The sequence below is a fragment of the Asterias rubens genome, chromosome 19, assembly GCF_902459465.1.
Source record: "Asterias rubens chromosome 19, eAstRub1.3, whole genome shotgun sequence".
Classification (NCBI taxonomy): Eukaryota; Metazoa; Echinodermata; class Asteroidea; order Forcipulatida; family Asteriidae; genus Asterias; species Asterias rubens.
Genome location: NC_047080.1, coordinates 12500232 through 12519286, shown reverse-complemented (window position 1 = coordinate 12519286; position 19055 = coordinate 12500232). Strand labels below are relative to the sequence as shown.

General features: G+C 39.5%; 3 protein-coding genes across 4 annotated transcripts in view; 1 reads left to right on the top strand and 2 right to left on the bottom strand.

Moving 5' to 3' along the window:
• The window catches only part of LOC117302870 (ATP-binding cassette sub-family A member 2-like), a 39936-nt gene extending 37424 nt beyond the window's left edge, over positions 1-2512 (bottom strand). For both annotated transcript variants that reach the window (XM_033786829.1, XM_033786830.1), the window contains exons 1-3: positions 2399-2512; positions 1064-1268; positions 370-463 (exon numbers count right to left, since the gene is read on the bottom strand). In XM_033786829.1, the coding sequence (XP_033642720.1) occupies positions 370-463; positions 1064-1129 (160 nt within the window). In that variant the 5' untranslated portion in view covers positions 1130-1268; positions 2399-2512. The remainder of the gene's footprint in view (positions 1-369; positions 464-1063; positions 1269-2398) is intronic.
• Positions 2513-3416: 904 nt separating this feature from the next.
• Positions 3417-9889, bottom strand: LOC117303111. Its single transcript, XM_033787204.1, has 8 exons — positions 9802-9889; positions 8379-9312; positions 7768-8264; positions 7354-7676; positions 6845-7047; positions 6054-6407; positions 5506-5655; positions 3417-5250 (listed from the first exon to the last, which is right to left on the bottom strand). The coding sequence occupies exons 1-8, from the start codon at positions 9861-9863 to the stop codon at positions 4786-4788; spliced, it is 2988 nt and encodes a 995-aa protein (XP_033643095.1). The 5' UTR covers positions 9864-9889; the 3' UTR covers positions 3417-4785.
• A 215-nt stretch (positions 9890-10104) lies between these two features.
• LOC117303112 (protein GPR107-like) lies at positions 10105-18954 on the top strand. Its single transcript, XM_033787205.1, has 14 exons — positions 10105-10217; positions 10854-11018; positions 11261-11364; positions 11718-11866; positions 12192-12385; positions 12536-12622; positions 12855-13067; positions 13742-13815; positions 13994-14111; positions 14917-15091; positions 15463-15512; positions 15675-15722; positions 17240-17400; positions 17721-18954. The coding sequence occupies exons 1-14, from the start codon at positions 10119-10121 to the stop codon at positions 17824-17826; spliced, it is 1743 nt and encodes a 580-aa protein (XP_033643096.1). The 5' UTR covers positions 10105-10118; the 3' UTR covers positions 17827-18954.
• The last annotated feature ends 101 nt before the right edge of the window (positions 18955-19055 follow it).

The window sequence follows — 19055 nt, the reverse complement described above, 5'->3', positions numbered from 1 at the left end:
GGGGAAAATGTCACAGAAAAGCTCAAATAAAACTTGGCAGGATTTAAGCCCACAACCTCTGAATTTAATAACCGGCACTCTACCAGTAATTGAGCTATCTAACCCTACTGTCGGTGGTTTCCCTACTCTGCCAATATCTTGGTAGGGGGTGCCAGGCAGACTGTTAGCTCCCGGGCCCGTGTAGCCAGGGATCACACCCAAGTTTAAAATACAACCTTGGAAGAAGCAGGAAAGAGATCACCTTTTAAAGGGGATGCGTACATTTAAAACATAACCTAGGGCTCCCCTTAACACTAGTCATGTAGTTCCTGGACATTGTAACCATTTATAGTGTGGGTCAGGGATTTGGTGTCAAAGATCATGACTTACTTTGACCCACAGGTATTGATGGCTGCTTCCTTCGAATGAAGAGGAGTATAACAAACAGCACCAACGGGATGAGGGTTTCAAATATCGTTGTCACCTGGAATAAATATCAGAAGTGTACATGTTATGGGTATTTTGATTATTTGGGTAAAACTCAAGCCAACATGGTTGCAAAATCTATGAGTTATGCCCTATCTGAATTGGGGACTACACCTATATGGCTACAAATGCCCGATTACAAGGCCATCCAGCCCTAGTTGCATACCACCAATTTGAACAATTCTTGTGCCTTTTCTTAACATTTTGCAGCGCTATGATTGAAATGGAAATTCCATGAAAACAGGCAATAATCAGTGCTATGCATTTTGGTCCAGAGAAGGCAATTTCACAAAGGGCTTATTTCATGTCAAGTGTGAATCAATCTTAACTGCAAAGCAAAGTGTGACGTGTCACAATACAAATCACTACCCGTAGTATGGCAATACCACAACTAATCTTAAAATGAACTGTGTTACAGTGCTTGTGAAATAAATCGAGCCAAGTTCTTTGTTTTAGAATCTTACAGTGAATAAAAATAAAAAGGCATAGGGGGCCTAAGGAAGTGGATATTTGGTCTTTGCCGGAGAAAGCCTATCCAGCCAAATTTAATACTTCACAAACAAACGAGAGCGTGGGGAAACAGAATGCGTTAACTTACAGGACTTCTCTTCTTCAACACGAAGTTCTTCCACAGAAGAACTTGAAGCTGATGAAAGAACTTCATGATGTTGATCTGCCTCAGGCAGTGCTGCCGAAATCCAGCTCTTTATATGCGTATCCTAAAACTACTCAACATAACTGTTTGACGCTGTCCGAGACGAGGGATTGCATATTCACACACTTTTACTTTCACTGATGACAACCTGAAGGACAAAAATGGAAGTAAAAAATAGACAAATGACTATGGTAGCTGCTATTGCTGTAGGTGGAATAATTCAATTGTAGTCTTGCTTGTTTAAAATTATATAAAATTAATGTCAATAATCACGACTCATGTCATCACGTAGATTTATCTGGATCTGGATAATTATACTCCACTAAATTAAGCGAATACCCTCATCACTTGTCTTTAGGGTTAATATATGAAGACCTACGTCTACAACCATGATGACAAGTACGACAAATTGTCCATGATGTTTTATGAATTATGAGAATAGTTTTGGGATAACTTTCCATATGGCGCCACCACTTTTTCACTCATTTTTACAAAAAGGGATATATCAATCAGGTAAATAAGTTCCTATATTATTTTATATCGAATGAAAAAGTGGTGGCGCCATACAGAAACTTTTCCCGGTTTTGGGTTTAATAAAATGTTTGTTTGGGGGTAGACCTAGTAACTGGGGCGCTGTACTCCTGTTTTTCGAAATTTTGACATTCTCGGTCGTACTGTACGACCGAGAATGTCACAAAATTTTGAAAAAAGGAGTACAGCGCCCCAGTTACTGGGTCTAGTTTGGGGGGCACTTTTTACGGGCTGGGGGGGTGGGGTAGATTGTCAAATTGGGGTGCCCGGAAACTCTCAATGGAAAAAGCAGGCTGAATCTCAATATCATGAACTGATAAAGGAGAAGTCAACATGATCAAGTCGTAGACAACTGTCTGCTCTATTTAATTGTCACATTCACAATCACACTGTGAGTGACACACACAGGACAGCCCACTTCTGTCTGACTTCAATTCAATTCAATTATTTATTTCGTTTGTCTACCTCCATGGTTTGTCGATGTTATCATCCATGATGTTATCATCCTATGTTATTATTATGGAGGTGTTTGTTGGTTGTGAATGTCTAGTCTCATCAAAGCCGCCTCCTCAAAGCTCAACGACTGACTGATTGTGCTGTGGTACGTCGTGTGTACTCAGTTGAAATGTTTGCTCTGGTTTTTTGTTTTTTTGACAAGATTGAGATTGAGAAGAAGAAAACTCGATCAAATTTTCACTATTTACAAAAGTATTTACCTGAATTTATTATAATATGATTGTAACCTACCTTTGTGTTGCATAGAATCCAGCGTCTTGGCTTCAATTGATCAGATCTTAAACCATTTTAAAGTTAAAACTTTGACATAATTTTCTTGTTTGACAACACACGTCTATACCCTACCTGACGTTTGTCGTTTGTGCATTGTTGCGTGTGTGTGTGCGTGCGGGGACCACACAAGTCAATGTGCCTTTTAGGAATTTGCTCAATCTGAAGATTGGGCGCGATTTTGATCATTCTGCATATTGAGCGCTCAATTCAGCAAATTTGAGTTGAGCAGAAAACGATGCTGCTCAAGTTTAAAAGTTCACTCAAAGTTTTTGGAAATAACATTCAGAAACTAAATATAATATAATTTTATTTATCTAGGAAATGTCAAACCCCACCCCCCCCCCCCCCAAGCTCCCCACGGGGGGCGCAGGCAGCACCCAGGAAAATAAACAAGGGTACACTAAAATTACAATGGATCATGGGGATTTATATTCCTCCTCCACGAAAACCCCATCATCCCAAACCGCATAAATTGACCACCGCCTTCAAGTTCATTGTCTCAGCTTCTGTGATTCAAACTTGAGCATCTTTTGTACTTTTTCTGTATATAATCAAGTGTCCTGGCCTTCCCCCCTTGTAACCCCCCCCCCCCGCCCCCATCTGTTTGTCTCTGTCCTTCCTCTATGGTTTGTTGTACCTTCAAGTTGTCCAGCGCGCAACCTGCGAAATAAACGCAATGTGCTAAAAACCTCAAATTAGCAGCGCAATTTGAAGATTGAGCGAATGCCTGTATTAAATGGACAGCTGACTACCAGCTGATACTTGGTTATTTAGGTTATGAATATTCAACACAAAAATGTGACGTTGTTCATAAAGTTTTATGGTAAATAAAGTTGAGGAAAGTCCACTAAAATGTAATTGAAATTTAATTGAAGTGCATAAATAAAATTATAGAGGCAAAGTTGAGGCTGTGATGTAGGGAGAAAATAGAGAGTTGCACTTAAAAAATAAGTTTGGAACAATTTTATTAGCAGTTTATTTATACAGTAAATATGGACTTGATTCTAATACAAATAATGAATGATAAGTAAAGGAACTAAAAAAGGTAAACAAACTCATAAGTAAAGAAACTACATAAAAAAGGTAAACAAATACTTTAGAAACAATGTAGGAATTACATCCAGAGCAGAGGAAACCCCCACAACTACTGGTAAATACTGTTAATAAGAAGAAGTAATACTGAATATGTTGAGATAAATTATTAGTGTTGGTGGTTCAAAAAACATCTATAGAGCCAATTCATATGACATCATCATCACAATAATTTTTGTTGCATCATTTTGGGAGTCAATGCCTGGAGAGTGTAGTGCTCAATTTAGGAGACACAGCATTTACATTTATACTGAGTCTCAACACTTTTTTCATGCGATAACTGACACCCACAAAATGGTGACATTGCAACCAGTAGCCAAATTTGGATCTTGTGCACAAAGTCAACAGTACAGTATTTAAAAATCAAAATAGTTAATTATCATGAATTAAAACAAAAACAAATTTACACATAAGTTCAACCAATTTCTTTGCTAAGCAGAAAATGAGTTAGCCAGTAGCCACCAGTTGCAATAATTCAACCTCTGTGGCATGGCAGCTGGTAACCTGTATCTGCGTAGCAAGATTTTCTGTAAATTATTATAAACAATCATTTTACAGAACTCCTAAGATGAAATTTTGTCGCTCATAACCAAATCGCAACTTATTGAATTACCCGACTCTCAAGGTCAAATCCACACTGCTACAAAAGATCTTCATAGAAGTATTTTCACTTCAGAAGTTTGTGTATCGTTTGCTGTTTAAGTCACAAGTTTGATGTCAATAATCTAATTTACTCCAGTGACACATCAATCAATATCAGTAGTCTTAGTCTAGTTACTAGAGCAATACTTGAACCTGCAACCTGGAGTCCAGGTTAATGTACCAACTGAGCTCTAACCCTATACCCCAGTCTCCTTAGTCAATATCTTTGTTTAAGGTGCCAGTCACTATTGCTTTGTGGATTAGATAGAGCCAAGGGCTAAAAATATTCACTGGACTTCTGCACCCAGTCCAATATTTTAGCATTCTAGGCAAAAAAAAGCTTACCAAAACATACGGAGCTTCTAAATTATTTGACTTATAAAAGAAAAGAGACGTTGGGAGTATCCCACTCATCTTATATACTGCCCTCTACTAATTTAGTACATAAGCATGCTTGGACTGACATGACCCAAAGAGTTTTAAACATGTCAAGTAGTCATTGTCATGTCAAATAGAAATATTTAAACCTCATCTGTGAAATTGTATAAATTGAAGTTAGCAAGATATTTAGCATAAAAAGACGGAGATGTGTTTTAACAGATATTAAACAATTATCTAGAAATAGTATAGGCAGGGCTTGTAGCGACCCAGTGAGTCTGCATTACAGACCGTAGTATGTCCACATCTGTGCTCATTCCTCGGACATCACGCCGGAGGGTGTTGAAATGGGCATGGACAGACTCCCCACCGTGCTCCCCATGGAAACCTAAACCAAAGCGCCACCGCCGCAACCACGGGATGACATGTTGCTCAAGGAGATGCATCTTCGGAGTCACGGTCTCACTTGGAAAAGAGGAACGGAAAAACGCCAGGTAGTTGCGTATGTCTTGGTTTAATGTATCTATGGCTTGGTCATTGAGGACGAATGCTACATTGTACTTCCTATGACAAGTTCCAAACAGGTTGAATAGTTTGGAATACTTCGTAGAGATTTCTCTAGCTTCCCCCTCCAGTGAAGGACAAAGTTCTTGAGTTTTACTGACCACCGCATCAGTCAGACGCTTGATATTTTCTTCCTGCAACAAAAGAAGATGTTTTCAAATAAATAAAGAAATCATTTTTTTATAGCGCATATCACTGTGAGGTTTCGAAGTGCTGTAAAGGGGAAATCAACAGTTGAACAAAGTAAACAGATGTGTTCACCCAGGTTTTGATTTGGTGTTTCAGTCTATTAACAACCTCTGGAAGAGCGGGAACCATACGACTTAATATTTACTTGTGCAGTTTTCTTTAAAAGTTTGAAGTTGTATAAGAATTATGACACTGCTTACCTTGCAGCATTTGTGGACATGGTTGCCAACAAAACCAAAAGCTTGTCGCTGAACCCGGAACTCCTGGAGTACAATGTCGAGTAAACCAGCTAGAGGACCTTGACCCGGTTTCAGGGCTGCTTTATCACGAAGGGCCTTCACTTCTGCCAACTGACGGGGGAAATAAATAAGTTACAATGATAAATTTAATAGTCATGTGAGTCCAATTGTCGCTGTTACAAACACACATTTCTAGCAAAGTTTGTGGAGACACCAAGTACATAAAACTCGGAGTTTGGATATTTCTAAAAAGAACCAGTGGTTTAAAGACATTTCGCTCAGAATGCTGTTGCTGTATGCTGCTCAAGTACATCCCATTGAGCTAAGCGTACCCGTTAGTAAAACCTTTAGGGCAGTTCTTAAGCAGCATCCAGTAGCAGCATCCAGCATTCTCCTGAAGATATTCAGTTATTTTAGTATATGGTGTCTACACAAACTTCACATAATGCAAAGTATTCAAATCCTCCTTAACGACACACTTCTTTAATTTAAAATTGAAGATGCCTTACCAGACGTTCTTTTTGCTCTCGTAATAATGTCGTCCCAGCGATGTAATTCCCAATATCGGCACTTTCCTCCTCTTCCTCAGATGTCATAATGATGTCCATGAGTTCCTCTTCTTTGATCTGGATCTCCTCATCTAAGCCCTCTGCCTGCAACTCTAACTGCCTAGCCTTCTTCAATACTGAGACAACATTCTTGAACGTGGAGCCAAGAGCTGGATTGTCTGCCTCAGATTGCTGTTCTTTTTGCACGGCTAACACAGCTGCCACTTCCATGTCAAGATCATGACATGCCCTCTCGAAGCTGTTGAAATGTTTGAGATATAACCCCAGACTAATGTGAAGTCCGGGTGGGCAGACCTTTTGAAACAACAAGATTATAAAGAGAGAACAAATTGATTTGTTTCTACACTTAATGACTTAATGGTAATAGTGTTGGAGTGTCCTCATGAGCGTTACATGAAACCACTATTACCATAAAACATTTGATGCCCAGAGTTGAATGATCTGGAGACAGGTGCCTCAAACTTTTTGCTTGGCATGATGGGTGCTAAGCATGGTGCGTGCTAATAAGCATGGTGGGTGCTAAGCATGGTGCGTGCTAATAAGCATGGTGGGTGCTAAGCATGTTGGGTGCTAAGCATGGTGGGTGCTAAGCATGATGGGATCTAAGCATGGTGGGTGCTACGCATGGTGGGTGCTATGAAAGCATGGTGGGTGCTAGGCATGATGGGTACTAAGCATGGTGGGTGCTAAGCATGGTCTGTTACAAATGTCGAGTGAGGAAACATGCTGACCTGTGTAAGTGGAAGCCGGAACATTGGCGGACTAATCACATTGTTGAAGTGTTTTGCATGGGAGAGTTTACTGCCATCAGCAACAAATCTGGCCAGGTCGTTGTTCAGGGTGTCCATAGTTCTCTGCCTAGTTGCTGGCCTTTCCTCCTGGGGTAAGCTCATATCATCTTTAGAGACCTCACAGTAGAGACAGCAGTGTCGTCCTGTGTACACAAAAAAAGCAAACATCTCTCTTTAGGTTTCACAAAGAGACAGATCTTTGACCAATTACACTCTGCTAATATTCTAAAAGTCAGTGGGGAGGTTAATTTACAGAATCATCTATATGAGATGTCCTATACTGCAAAGCATGGCTTTAGTATTACAGCAGATTTGCAGTTTTAAGCTAAGCACAGGTTATAGCGTAAATCTTTATCAAGCCGTTTGACAGTTGTGGCTCCATGTAAAAGTGATGACAGTTAGGCCCAAAGTTTATGTATAATTTTCAAAGCCTGAAGCATATCAATTACCTGAAGCACCTGATAGTCCATACACTCGGGTGAGATACTCGTAATCTCCAAACATAAAGAGTCTGATTTTATGACTCTTCAAAGTACAGGACTGCAGATCAACGACTTGCTGACGGAAGCGTAACAGACCAGTCTTGAGATTGTCGTACTTATCCCCCGCTGCAAACGCACAAGCGACAACAGTATGTCGAAGGCAGTTGGGGCAATCGATATTGGCAATTTGGAACATCTGTTTAAAGGTTCCGCCTCCTTTGTCACCGCCTATTTTAATCCAGACCTCATCAGCTGGAATGTTGCCCTCGTGCCATGTGAGCTGTCCAGCCCTGAAGAAAAAAGAACAAGACAAATGAGTGGATTATTTCTTTGAAGATTTCAACGCTGGTTCAAAGACAAGATAAATTAAGTTTTACTTACTTATGGTATTCCTCAAACTGTTGGGTGACTTTAGCAACGAGTGACTTCACACCTACACAAGCGGCGGGCTTGATGGTGACTCCTCCATTGACTTCATCTGGGAATGAAAACGGAAGGTTCTCTGCAATGATGTTACTTGCAACGATGTCTTTCTGTTGTTGACGCATTGCATTCTCACCTTCTGTTAGTATGTTGTAACTCTTCAGCCATCGTTTCATTTCCCTGATGCGTTTCCAGGAGATTCCAAAACGTGCCTTTGCTGCAAGAAGCTGCATGCTAGGAAGCCTGATAGAGTCTAACTTGAGTTCCTTCAACGTCTCCTGAAGGTCATCTCTCAAACTGCTTAACTTCAGCTCATCAAGGTGCTGCCGCCTAGAAGTACCCATGGAAAGAAGATTGCGTGTCTTGTTTAAAATCTCAGAGCGTCGTCGCAGAGTTTTACTAGAGGCAACCTCACTGCTTTTTCGTGGACTAGGAATGCACACTGTTGTCAGAGGCTTTGTAGAAGGGAGAGGGGGAGGGGAAAAAGAAAATAAAATCTTTCAACAAGGTATTCTTCACTTGTTCAAACCTTTTTTTCTTTAGTGAAGTGAAGGTTGACTAAAGCTTACCAAGCCAGCTGTCTTGTACCGAGTGCTAAATCCATCTGAAGATTGTGCCAGCTTGGATTTGAGAATATGTGAGCCAAGTTCTTCCATTTGGGGAGTTAGAGGTGCAGTCAATGGACGATGCATCATCTCCACAACTTCACTAACTTGTTTCTCGGGTGGTTTGACGATGAAAAACATCAAGTTGGGATTACCAGAAGGACCACTACTGACTTTTGGATCACAACCATGAGAAGAGATATCACCCAAAGGGACACCCACTTTGCATGCCTTACATGTCATTATTGTACTTAAAAATAACGAGGCAAAATACAGACGGGGGGTCACTACGTGTTTGAAGTCTACTGGTTTTCGACATGTTGGGCATGGGAGAATGCGCTCTCCAGAAGTTTCATAGCGCTCTGTCAAGCATTCACAACAGAATAAATGCATGCAGCTTGTTTCCAATGCGTTGTTAAGCGACCTGTTGCAAATTTTACATAGTATGGGGGAAGTATAGGACAGTGGTTCGAAGTTAAGCATCTTCTCTCTTGAGACTGTTGGGGACTGGGGTAGACTGTTAAAGAACTCTGTAGGGGTTATCCTAGGTCGACCAATCCCTGGATGTTTCTTTCTCTTTTTACGACCAGAGCTTAGATGTTGGATTGAATAAGTGCACACAGGGCAGACGCCTGTTATCGTATGGGAACCCCAGGTTGGGGCGGTTTTCTTGCCACGGAGATAAAGGCGAGTATAACATGTGTGGCACATATGTGGGGGGTGAATGTTTGTATCGTCATGGGAGATGTCGACTTGGAATGAGTCAGCGATTTTCTCGATGTAGTTAGAGCAGAGCTTTGCAACTTTTCCCTTCTTGGAGTTGGCTGATGATATGGATCGCTCCCCGCAGAGTCTACACAACCGCTGGAGAATTTCTCTGTGTTTTTCCATCTTGAATCTGGAACAGATCAAAAGAAAATGTGATTTGAAAAAAAGAGTGCTTTATACAAAACTGTCTTTCTCAAAGTGGAATTAATGAAGAGATTACAAGAAATTTACAAGACTAAGAACATGAACGACTCTGATGAGCTTCCTCAAGACAAGACATCATCGAGCTGCCCACCCTCACCTCACACCATACCCTGGTCTGGTCTGGAGCACTGTTCAATGAGGCCCCGCCCTCCCCCCCCCCCCCTTTTCAGCAAAGTCGCCCATTACAATAATTAAGTCACCCACTAAAACTTGCACAAAGACGCACCCTGACAGAGTCCCCCCCCCCAACAAAGTTATCCCCCGCCCTCCCAAGCATGACAAGTGGGCTAGAACTTTTTGTTTTTATTTAAAAAAATGACATTCCAACAACTATTTATTTTCAACATTGCACGATTGTAGATTCAACCCGTTTTAACGAACACAGAGATAGTCTTTAATTTAAAATACAACTTACTTGTTCTTTGAATGGCTTTTCAACGGTATTTCGAGGTCATTTATGGTTATATTTCTTACCATAACAAATTCAGACCACACTTACTAAGAATAGGTCTGAAGATTTCGCGGGCACTCAACTTGTTTCTAGTCCTCCGCAGAAAAAAAACAGAGAGTGGACGCACAGTACAGGTACATACTACTGTATGTACCGAGCTTGCGTCACATAAAAAGACATTAATACAACTAGGTAAAGTTTAGGTAAATTTGATAATGGCCCAGTTTTTGCTCTTTTTGGAAAGCGCCCTCTCTTGTTATTATTATCCTCTGACTGACAACATGGAAGCGAACAATCTGTGTCGATTATTTCGTTATTTTATCGTAATTCTGACGATCGCGAGTATTTGTGAGACCCGAAAACATAAGTTGAAACTAAAGGTAAGGGTTCATTTTATGTGTACACTTAGCAGATATCAATGTTGGCAAAAACTAATGAAATCGAAGATGATCTGAAGTTCTGAACAGTCAAGTTGTAATTTTTTTATTACAATTTTTCCATTGTCATATATAATGGGCCTATATAATACCGTTATAAAACGCTACGGTTCGCCGCCGGCTACAGTACTACGAACACACCGTGCACACAGTTTCTTTATGAACATGGAGTCTTTACTTAGCGTTGTACGCATTGACTATCCCATAGCGAATTCTTAGCACGTTTCTCGATCAGATTAAACATGGTCACCGAACACTAGGGAAAGCATTAGCCCTCTGCTCTGGTAGGACGTCAGTCAGTGCCACTGCAAGTGCAACGGAGGAGTCCAACCTGGGCTAGGGAAAGCATTATATTTTATAATATAACTAATTCAATTGTTGTTGACTTTTCACAACTTGTTAACTGGTTTTTTTTCTGATTCCCTGAATCAGATTTTGTCCACAAAAAAGTCAATGAAATTCTTTTTAGGGGCAATTCGTCGTAGATGGTCTCACTGTGTAATCGCAGTAACAGAAAAGTTTTTCTAGACTTTTTCTTCATTTATTTATTTAGTTTTTTAATGTTCATAATTTTTTCAGGATGATGCAAGAAATCTTGTTGACGTCAGCACGTTTGGTTTCTTCAAGCATGGCCAGCTCTCCATCAACATATCAACGCTAGTCATTCCGAACGCTAAGCTTGAGCAGAAAAGCGTTGGATTCACTCTTGATAAGTCAATCAGCGATGGGAGTGCCTCGTACCTGGTATGAGTGGGTTGGACATTCAGACAAAATAAATCAGACCTCAAGGATCCCTAGACCGTGCCAGGACCCAACTATAAAGCTGTTAGTTAGCCACAAATTGCACAGCACAAAAAACAACATTTAATTTAGCAGAGACAAGTTACCAGCCAAAATACCATGAACGATTCTTGAATCTCAAAATGTTATCAGTTTCAATGAACAAAAGGCTCTGTTGTAATTTTTCTCTTTGTGTGATTGTACAGGAGGACCATGCAGATCCACGCTGCATCTTAGAGAACAACAGTGGAGTCGCCGAGAACGATTCTGTTGCTGTAGTCTTCTTCACATTTAACTTCACAAATCTCACGTAAGTCACTGATCAATGTTAGATTGGGTTTGTATTGTTGGTCATAGCTTTAAAAAACAAACGGCTTTTAAAACACTACAAAAATAGTTTGTGTGTAGTCTGTGATTTTGTTGAGCTTGTTTTAATTGCTGCATTCGAAATAGAAACAAGGGTGGGTGTGGCTGTTTTCAAATGCAGTTCTCTCGACTTAAGCTGCATTCCAGACAAAATTATTCCTCCAAAGAATTGGTACCTTTGTGTGAACTTTGTATTCTGTCAACTTATTTTAGGTTAAAAACTAATCATATTTTTGTTGAATATAGACTGATAATGACATTTTCTTACCTTTTAAATCTGGGGTTTATCCCAAGCAGATTGAACATCAACCGAAGAGGACACAGCACCCGTCATCTCCACATCTTCCCAATGACTAAGGAGCTTCCAGATTGCCTCCTTCAGTCTGTAATGAGAGAGAAGGGTGGAACAGTGGAGAAGAGCAGGCGAGATGTTCAGGCTGGAGATGGTAAGAGATGTCTCTTTAGTTATCATCGCAGGCCTGGGTTGTAATAAATGGAAATATGAACTGCAGTTGCTGCATGCAAGCACTGACCGTCACATCACAATCGGCAGCCTCATTATTGTATTGTGATGTGTTGACCAGTGTGCGCTTGGTGCATGCAGTAACTGGGTAAGAGTTTATAATTTAGTCACAGTATGGCTATGATCATGTCGACAACCCCACCCCCTTATTTTGAGTCTTGGGATGGTGTCTTGTGAACTTAATTGATCTTGAAATTCTTCAAGATGACACTGAAGTGATTAATTTGTAGTTGCGTTAATCCTAACAGACTCTGCCTTACCAGCATTCAAGACTCCTCAGCAAACGAATACCACAGATTCCAACGTACCATCTAAGGTAGACCCCACCAAGGCATCTCTTGTGACAGCTGATCCTTCGCTGACTGAGATCCCCAAATCGGTAGAGTGCCCCTTGCTCAACCATGTCCCAGTTTACCGGAGCAAGACCTACTACTACACCAGTGTGAGTGGATAATCTTATAATACCAAATAATCATATTTATAACATGCTTTTTTAGAGTGTACAAAGGGCACCAAGACTGCGCTCGACCACAATGCTAAATAAATAGCTGCATTAACATTTATCTCTGGATTTGTTTGTTATGTTTCTCAGTTCCGTGTGTATGCTCTACACGACTCTGAAGAAGGACTTTACAATCTGTTTTTCCATCACTGCAAAAACTCTCCAATAAATCTAACTGTAAGTATTTTTTGGATCAACGTGGTCGAAACCCCTTGATCATTTGTGAAACACACTTTTGCTTAATCACATTTCTTTCTGCTAATCTAAGCACACAAATCTGCTTACCGGTAAACAGCTTCATGTGTAGCTACAGTAAATACCTACAAAACTTGTCTATGTCTTAATCACTCAACCACGACATTCTAGCATTTCTGTTCTGAGTTGAATTTTTTATTTTTTCTCCCACCAGGTTGAAATTGTAGAGGAGAATAATGGACCCAATTATTTGTCGGCAGGAGACATCCCCCTCCCTACCCTCTTCCTATCAATGTCCTTTGTCTACTTCATCTCAGCTTGTTACTGGTTTATCTACCTCCGTCAGCATAAAGAAGACGTCTTTAAGATTCACTATCTCATGTTCCTACTGGTTGTTCTCAAGACATTGTCTCTCATGTTCCATGCGGTAAGAATGAACCCTTCCTAAGATTTATTTTTTAATTTTTTAATGCAAGTTGCCAGATGCACAAGTCCTAAAGGCCACTTCAAGGTGTGTGCTACATTTTTTTTTCCAGAGCTCGTTGCCACCTACTCCTAGGGCTGAAACAGGGTTACCCCTTTTACAGTCCATATGGATATAGGCTCGGGTATCATCAATCCATGGATATAGGCTCGGGTATCATCAATCCATGGATATAGGCTCGGGTATCATCAATCCATGGATATAGGCTCGGGTATCATCAATCCATGGATATAGGCTCAGGTATCATCAATCCATGGATATAGGCTCGGGTATCATCAATCCATGGATATAGGCTCGGGTATCATCAATCCATGGATATAGGCTCGGGTATCATCAATCCATGGATATAGGCTCGGGTATCATCAATCCATGGATATAGGCTCGGGTATCATCAATCCGAAGCACAAAGAAGACACCTCTAGGTTCATGAAGCTGATGAGCAAAGTCCACAATAAGCCATTTTGAGATACAGTGGACACATTACTATAACACGTTTTGGTTTGGGTAAATTTGTCTGTATACACCAAACCAAACCATACAGTGCACTCCTACATACCTCAAATATGCTAATGCCTGATAACAAAATATAAATGTCATTTTTTTCTATATCTTTGCAGATGGATTATCACTTCATTGCAGTTGATGGTTCCCCAATGGAGGCATTTGCCATACTCTTCTATATCACCTACTTGTAAGTCTTACATTCTAAACAGACCTTAGCCGCTAAGCAGCTTCAAAAATGTGTGCTAGAGTTATTTCAACTGATTCAATCCAATTTGTTGATGTAAGTTTCGCACAAAGTCATCTTTATTATTTGATTACATTTCCATTGGATGTTGAAATAAAGATCAATTTTGTCTTCTTCTTAGGACTAAAGGAGCATTGTTGTTTCTGAACATCGCCTTGATCGGCTCGGGCTGGGCCTTCGTTAAGCCGATACTCTCGGAGAAAGACAAAAAACTCTTCATCACTGTCATCCCACTGCAGGTAGTTCTAATAAAAACTATTTCTGACTTAGAAATCTCTAACAGACCATTCCAATAAATCAAAGTGGGAGCTATTGAGATATTACACCAAAACACAGAGATGTCAGGAAACTTCTAGACAGAAAGCATTGCTTTCATTTGCTAACCAGGGCAAAGCAGGGAGCTTGCGCTATGTACATTACACAGTATTCTGGTTGGTAACCCATTTCGGCTAAGCAAGACTTTTCTGTGCTTACCAGATTGATGAACTCGCATTGTTTGATATACTTCACAATATTAGGTATTAAGCTTGGGCGATATCGATTTATTTTATATAATCGCGATTAATGAAATTTTACATCATCAGTCTTCAAACTCCAAGTGAAAGTTGTAGAAGAGACAGTCATAGCTTAAGAGAGGTTTTCTAATGACCTATTCTTCTGGTTTTACTCCAAACCTATGGGGTGCAAGATGTCTCAGCTAGCAAATACATCGCAATATTTAATCGATATTGAGATTATCGCGATTATCGTGATATATCGCGATATATCGCGATAACCGATATTTCGATTAAAACCAAATCCATCCGATATCGAAATCGTTTCCAAATTAATATCGCGATATTCGATAATGTCGTGATATCGCCCAAGCTTACTAGGTATAGCTAACGTTGCTAAGCAAGAATCTTCTGTTGTTACCAGATTGATGAACTCCCACTGTTTGATATACTTCACCATTCTAGGGATTAGCCAACGATGCTAAGCAAGACTCTTCTGTGCTTACCAGATTGATGAACTCCCACTTTTTGATATTTTCCACAACTTTAGATATTAGCCAACGTTGCTTACATCATCACAGACACGTCCGAAGAGGGTGAGTCTCAATACTCTACATGGAAGGCAGTCTTCGTCTTAGTAGACATCTTATGCTGTGGCGCCATCTTGTATCCAGTCATCTGGTCCATTCGACATCTTCAAGAGGCTGCCACTACAGACGGCAAAGGTAACAATTGAAGTTTATGTCTCAGAATTGTTTTTATCTATGGTTGGTCATGTTTTCCGGCTAAAATGGGCCATCTGCTCGAGTCCTCTGGAAGCCTGATAACCATCATTGTAGAGGTCATCCAAACATGACCTTGAAATCATCATGTAATCATACATCAAGTAATCATACATTAAGTAATCATACAGTGTTTTATGTTGGCTTTTTAGAGTGAGGAAGGATGCTTGAAATTACTCGGGGGAATTCGAGTCTAGACAATTTGCAGAAATAAACTTTGAATCCAACTAAGTTTGGTCTCATGGCTTCCTTCTTTATATTGGTTTCTATAGATATTTACACTAATCTTCAATATTTTCTTTTGTGTTCTACAGCTGCCATAAGTCTATCCAAGTTAAAACTCTTCCGACATTTTTACACTTTGGTAAGAATTTATTAAAACTTTCCATCTTTAAGTATAAATTTTTGTATGTAAATTACAATGCACACAGTTTTGTTTTCATTGGAAAATATTACTAAAAGAAGACGATGTTGACAGTGTTTGATACGTTGATCTAACTTATATAATTGTTTTGTTTGGTTACAGGTTGTGTGCTACATATATTTCACTCGCATCATCGTCTATCTCTTGAAGGTAAAGTTTCAGATTGATTTAAAATATATTTTGGGCCAACTGGTCTTTTTTGTAACCAAGCTTAAGTTCCTGTTTCTTCATCATCAATATCTTAATGTGATGAATCAAAGCCATTCTGGCTACAGTGATTATGTCAGTAAAGCAAGAAACTTTGCTTCTCTTCACATAATTTGCTTCTCTTCACCTGGGTGTATAAATTGGAAGATTAAATGGGAGTATTCCCTCATTCTGCTCATTTAAAAAGTATGGTTTATCCTTAAAAGAGAAAACAGTGCTGTTAGAAAAACGTTTTTGCTAGAGAGTTACTTTTATTGTAATTTGAGGCAGTCCAGGAATATACAAAGGGAGATCCAGCTTTCATGAATGCAGTAGGGTAGTTTTCTGAAATTGTTTGCTTACATTTGGGATTAAGAAAGTTTGAAAAATAGTTCAAGTATGTCTGGAGTAATTGTAAAAAGCACATGGCACAGTGGTTTAAAACCCTATGTGACCCCGACATCGACAAGTTTCTGTACAATAATCGGTCAAAATACCTTTATAATATCTCAAGCATGTCTCAATGTCATCTTTAGGTAGATAAAACGTGGTTGTCCATTAAAATAATCCACAATTTATCGATCCGTGTCGTGATTCATGAATTATTGTGACAATTTTTATGATGTGGTTTTGAAGTCAACAGAGGGCGCTATATCTTCCGTGTGTAATGTTAATGTACACGATGTTTTTGGTTAAAAACAGCGTTCTGAAAACTTAGTTTTTGGGAGTGAAGGCGATCTTGCGGGATTTCGGCGCTATTTTATTTTCAAAGCTAAGTAGTCACTCTATCATTTTATGGAAACAAATACAAAAAATATGTTGGCCGTTGGTGCCCGATTGGGAAAATATCCAACGATTTGATTTTTGTTTATTTTCCTTAATTTTGCGATGTAAACAATTGCTTTTTTGAAAATTCTCATTTTCAGGAATAAAAACTCATTTTCGCTAATTTACCGTGAATTTCTAGCCACAACGAATGGTTACTTTACTAATCTATTACATATTTTTAGCATTTCGTCCAGGCCCTTAATGGCTTATTTTAAAGATGTGTGGCGGTATTTTTTTTTATAAGTAGCATTTTTTGACATTTTAGTCGAAGATTTCAAAGCATTTTTGCCGTATCATCAAAACTTCGGTCCGTATTTAATTTTCTACAGTGCGAAAGGTCACTTATACAGGTAATTTAAAAACAATATTTGTTGCTCAAACAATTTGTATATGCCTACCCTGGTATTTTTTTTAACATAAGGGTTTGTGATTTTTGCTGAATATAAGTGTATGTCACAATATACGAACTACAAATCCTTAAAAAACCAGGGTCATAAATTTCAAAAAAATAAAAATTCTTCAACAAATTAGTTCTTCTTGTTCAAGTCACCAAAGATATGTAGTTATCTCAGAAAAAAAAATCGGACCTGATGTCTGGGTCTTAAACCACTGTGCATGGTGACCCCATGTTTGTTATGATTTTGTTTTTGCAGGTTACAGTTCCGTTTCGCTACATGTGGCTGGATGAATTCTTCTTTGAGCTTGCTACCTACATCTTCTTCTTCATCACAGCTTATAAGTTCCGCCCGGGGTCTGACAATCCTTATTTACGGCTTCCTAGTGATGATGAAGATGATATGGAAATGGATGAAGTGTAAGTATCAATTGAATACACTGAAGACATCATTGTCTTGTTCCCTTATACTTGTAACCAGTATGGCACTATTGGCGGATGCAAAGTACCAGACTGAAGACATGCCCCCTGGTAATTTGCATCTGCTTAGCAAGATGCCTCTATGCCTTGCTAATTCATGAGCAGGAAACCAGTTACAAACAGTGTACATTCCTAGGTATTTTGGTTGGTAACCAATTTCTGCTCAGCAGAATTATTCTGTGCTTAGCCAATTTTGTGCACAGGAGCTTTCAGTTGACAAAATACAAATGTCTGACTAGTTTTGGTGTCTCTTTGCACAGGTTAACGGAGACAGGTTTTACTGAAACTCTGACCAAGTTGCACAATTCCAACAAGTCGACCACCAACGCAGTACAAAGAGAGTCAAGTCAATCCACATCAGCATGAGAACCAACGCAATGACCTAGCTTCAACCACGAACAAGTAAAGACTTTGCCTGGAATTTCGGCTTTAATAAACCCAAAGATGCTCCAACTTTCCAGTCGACCCAAAACAGCTCTAGTTGTTTGCAAAATTGTATCTGTACACAAATTGTGAAGTCTTGTTTGTAGCGGACATTTGTAATATGCTCAGTGATCCCTCTATTGGCAAAAAACAACATCCAACATCCAACATCCAGTCCCGACAGAGGGGTCATATGCAAATTAGACCCGGGTCAATGCATTTCATTGGTAGAGATGACAGCTATAAGTGCTATGTCAAGGCACAAGGCACCCTGCTAGCTGGTGTTTTAGCACCATGGCTCATATGGTTTCTAACCAAACAAGTTTCACCGATCAAAATAACTTCAGTGAGTAACGTGAAAATGAAACTCTAACCCCGAAACTGAATCACCTCAAAACAAAATATACACCCATTCTGAAATAGTTTGTAATTGAAGAACTAGTTTCTTTACAAAATTGAAATATTAAGACAAATTTCATAGAAACTTCATGGAAGATTGACCAACTTGAAACCGAGCCATGTCTCTGTGGCAGTTTGGTTGGGCTTATCTGCTCATCGTAACACAACCAATTTTATGACAATGTGGGGTGACCAATGACTCAAGCCCAAATGATTGTCTGTTTGTTTTCCTCCCTGGTATGGTAGTATAAAACAGCGCCCTCATATGTTATGGATACTGCCTAGAAGTGTCAAGAACTCCAGGTTGATTTAGGTTCAGAGTGAAAAATGGAGCGGAGTTTGTAATACAAGTGTGCTAATAAGATTAATAATAAGAATAATATAAGAATAATACAAGAATAATAAATACAAAGTTCTAGTATAGCACTTTTCACACTCAAAGGACATAACAAAGTGTTCATTACTTTGTCTAAAGGCATGCAGAACTATTTTTATGTTTGGAATTATCCATTGTACATGTAAGAACAAGATTACTGGGACCAGACATATTACCTCTTCATATCAGGAACATTGTTATAAGACGACAGAAAGACAGAGAAACACAAAGCAGAAATGAGATTCATGACTTCAGAATGTACTCTTTGGGTGCGTTCGTTTAGCTCCCCTGGGTCGACCCTGGTGTGTGGCGTTTTTTTTTTCTAGGACGAACGTGGGTAATTATCTGCACACGTTCGTCCTGGAAAAAAAAAACGCCAGACACCGGGGTCGACCCA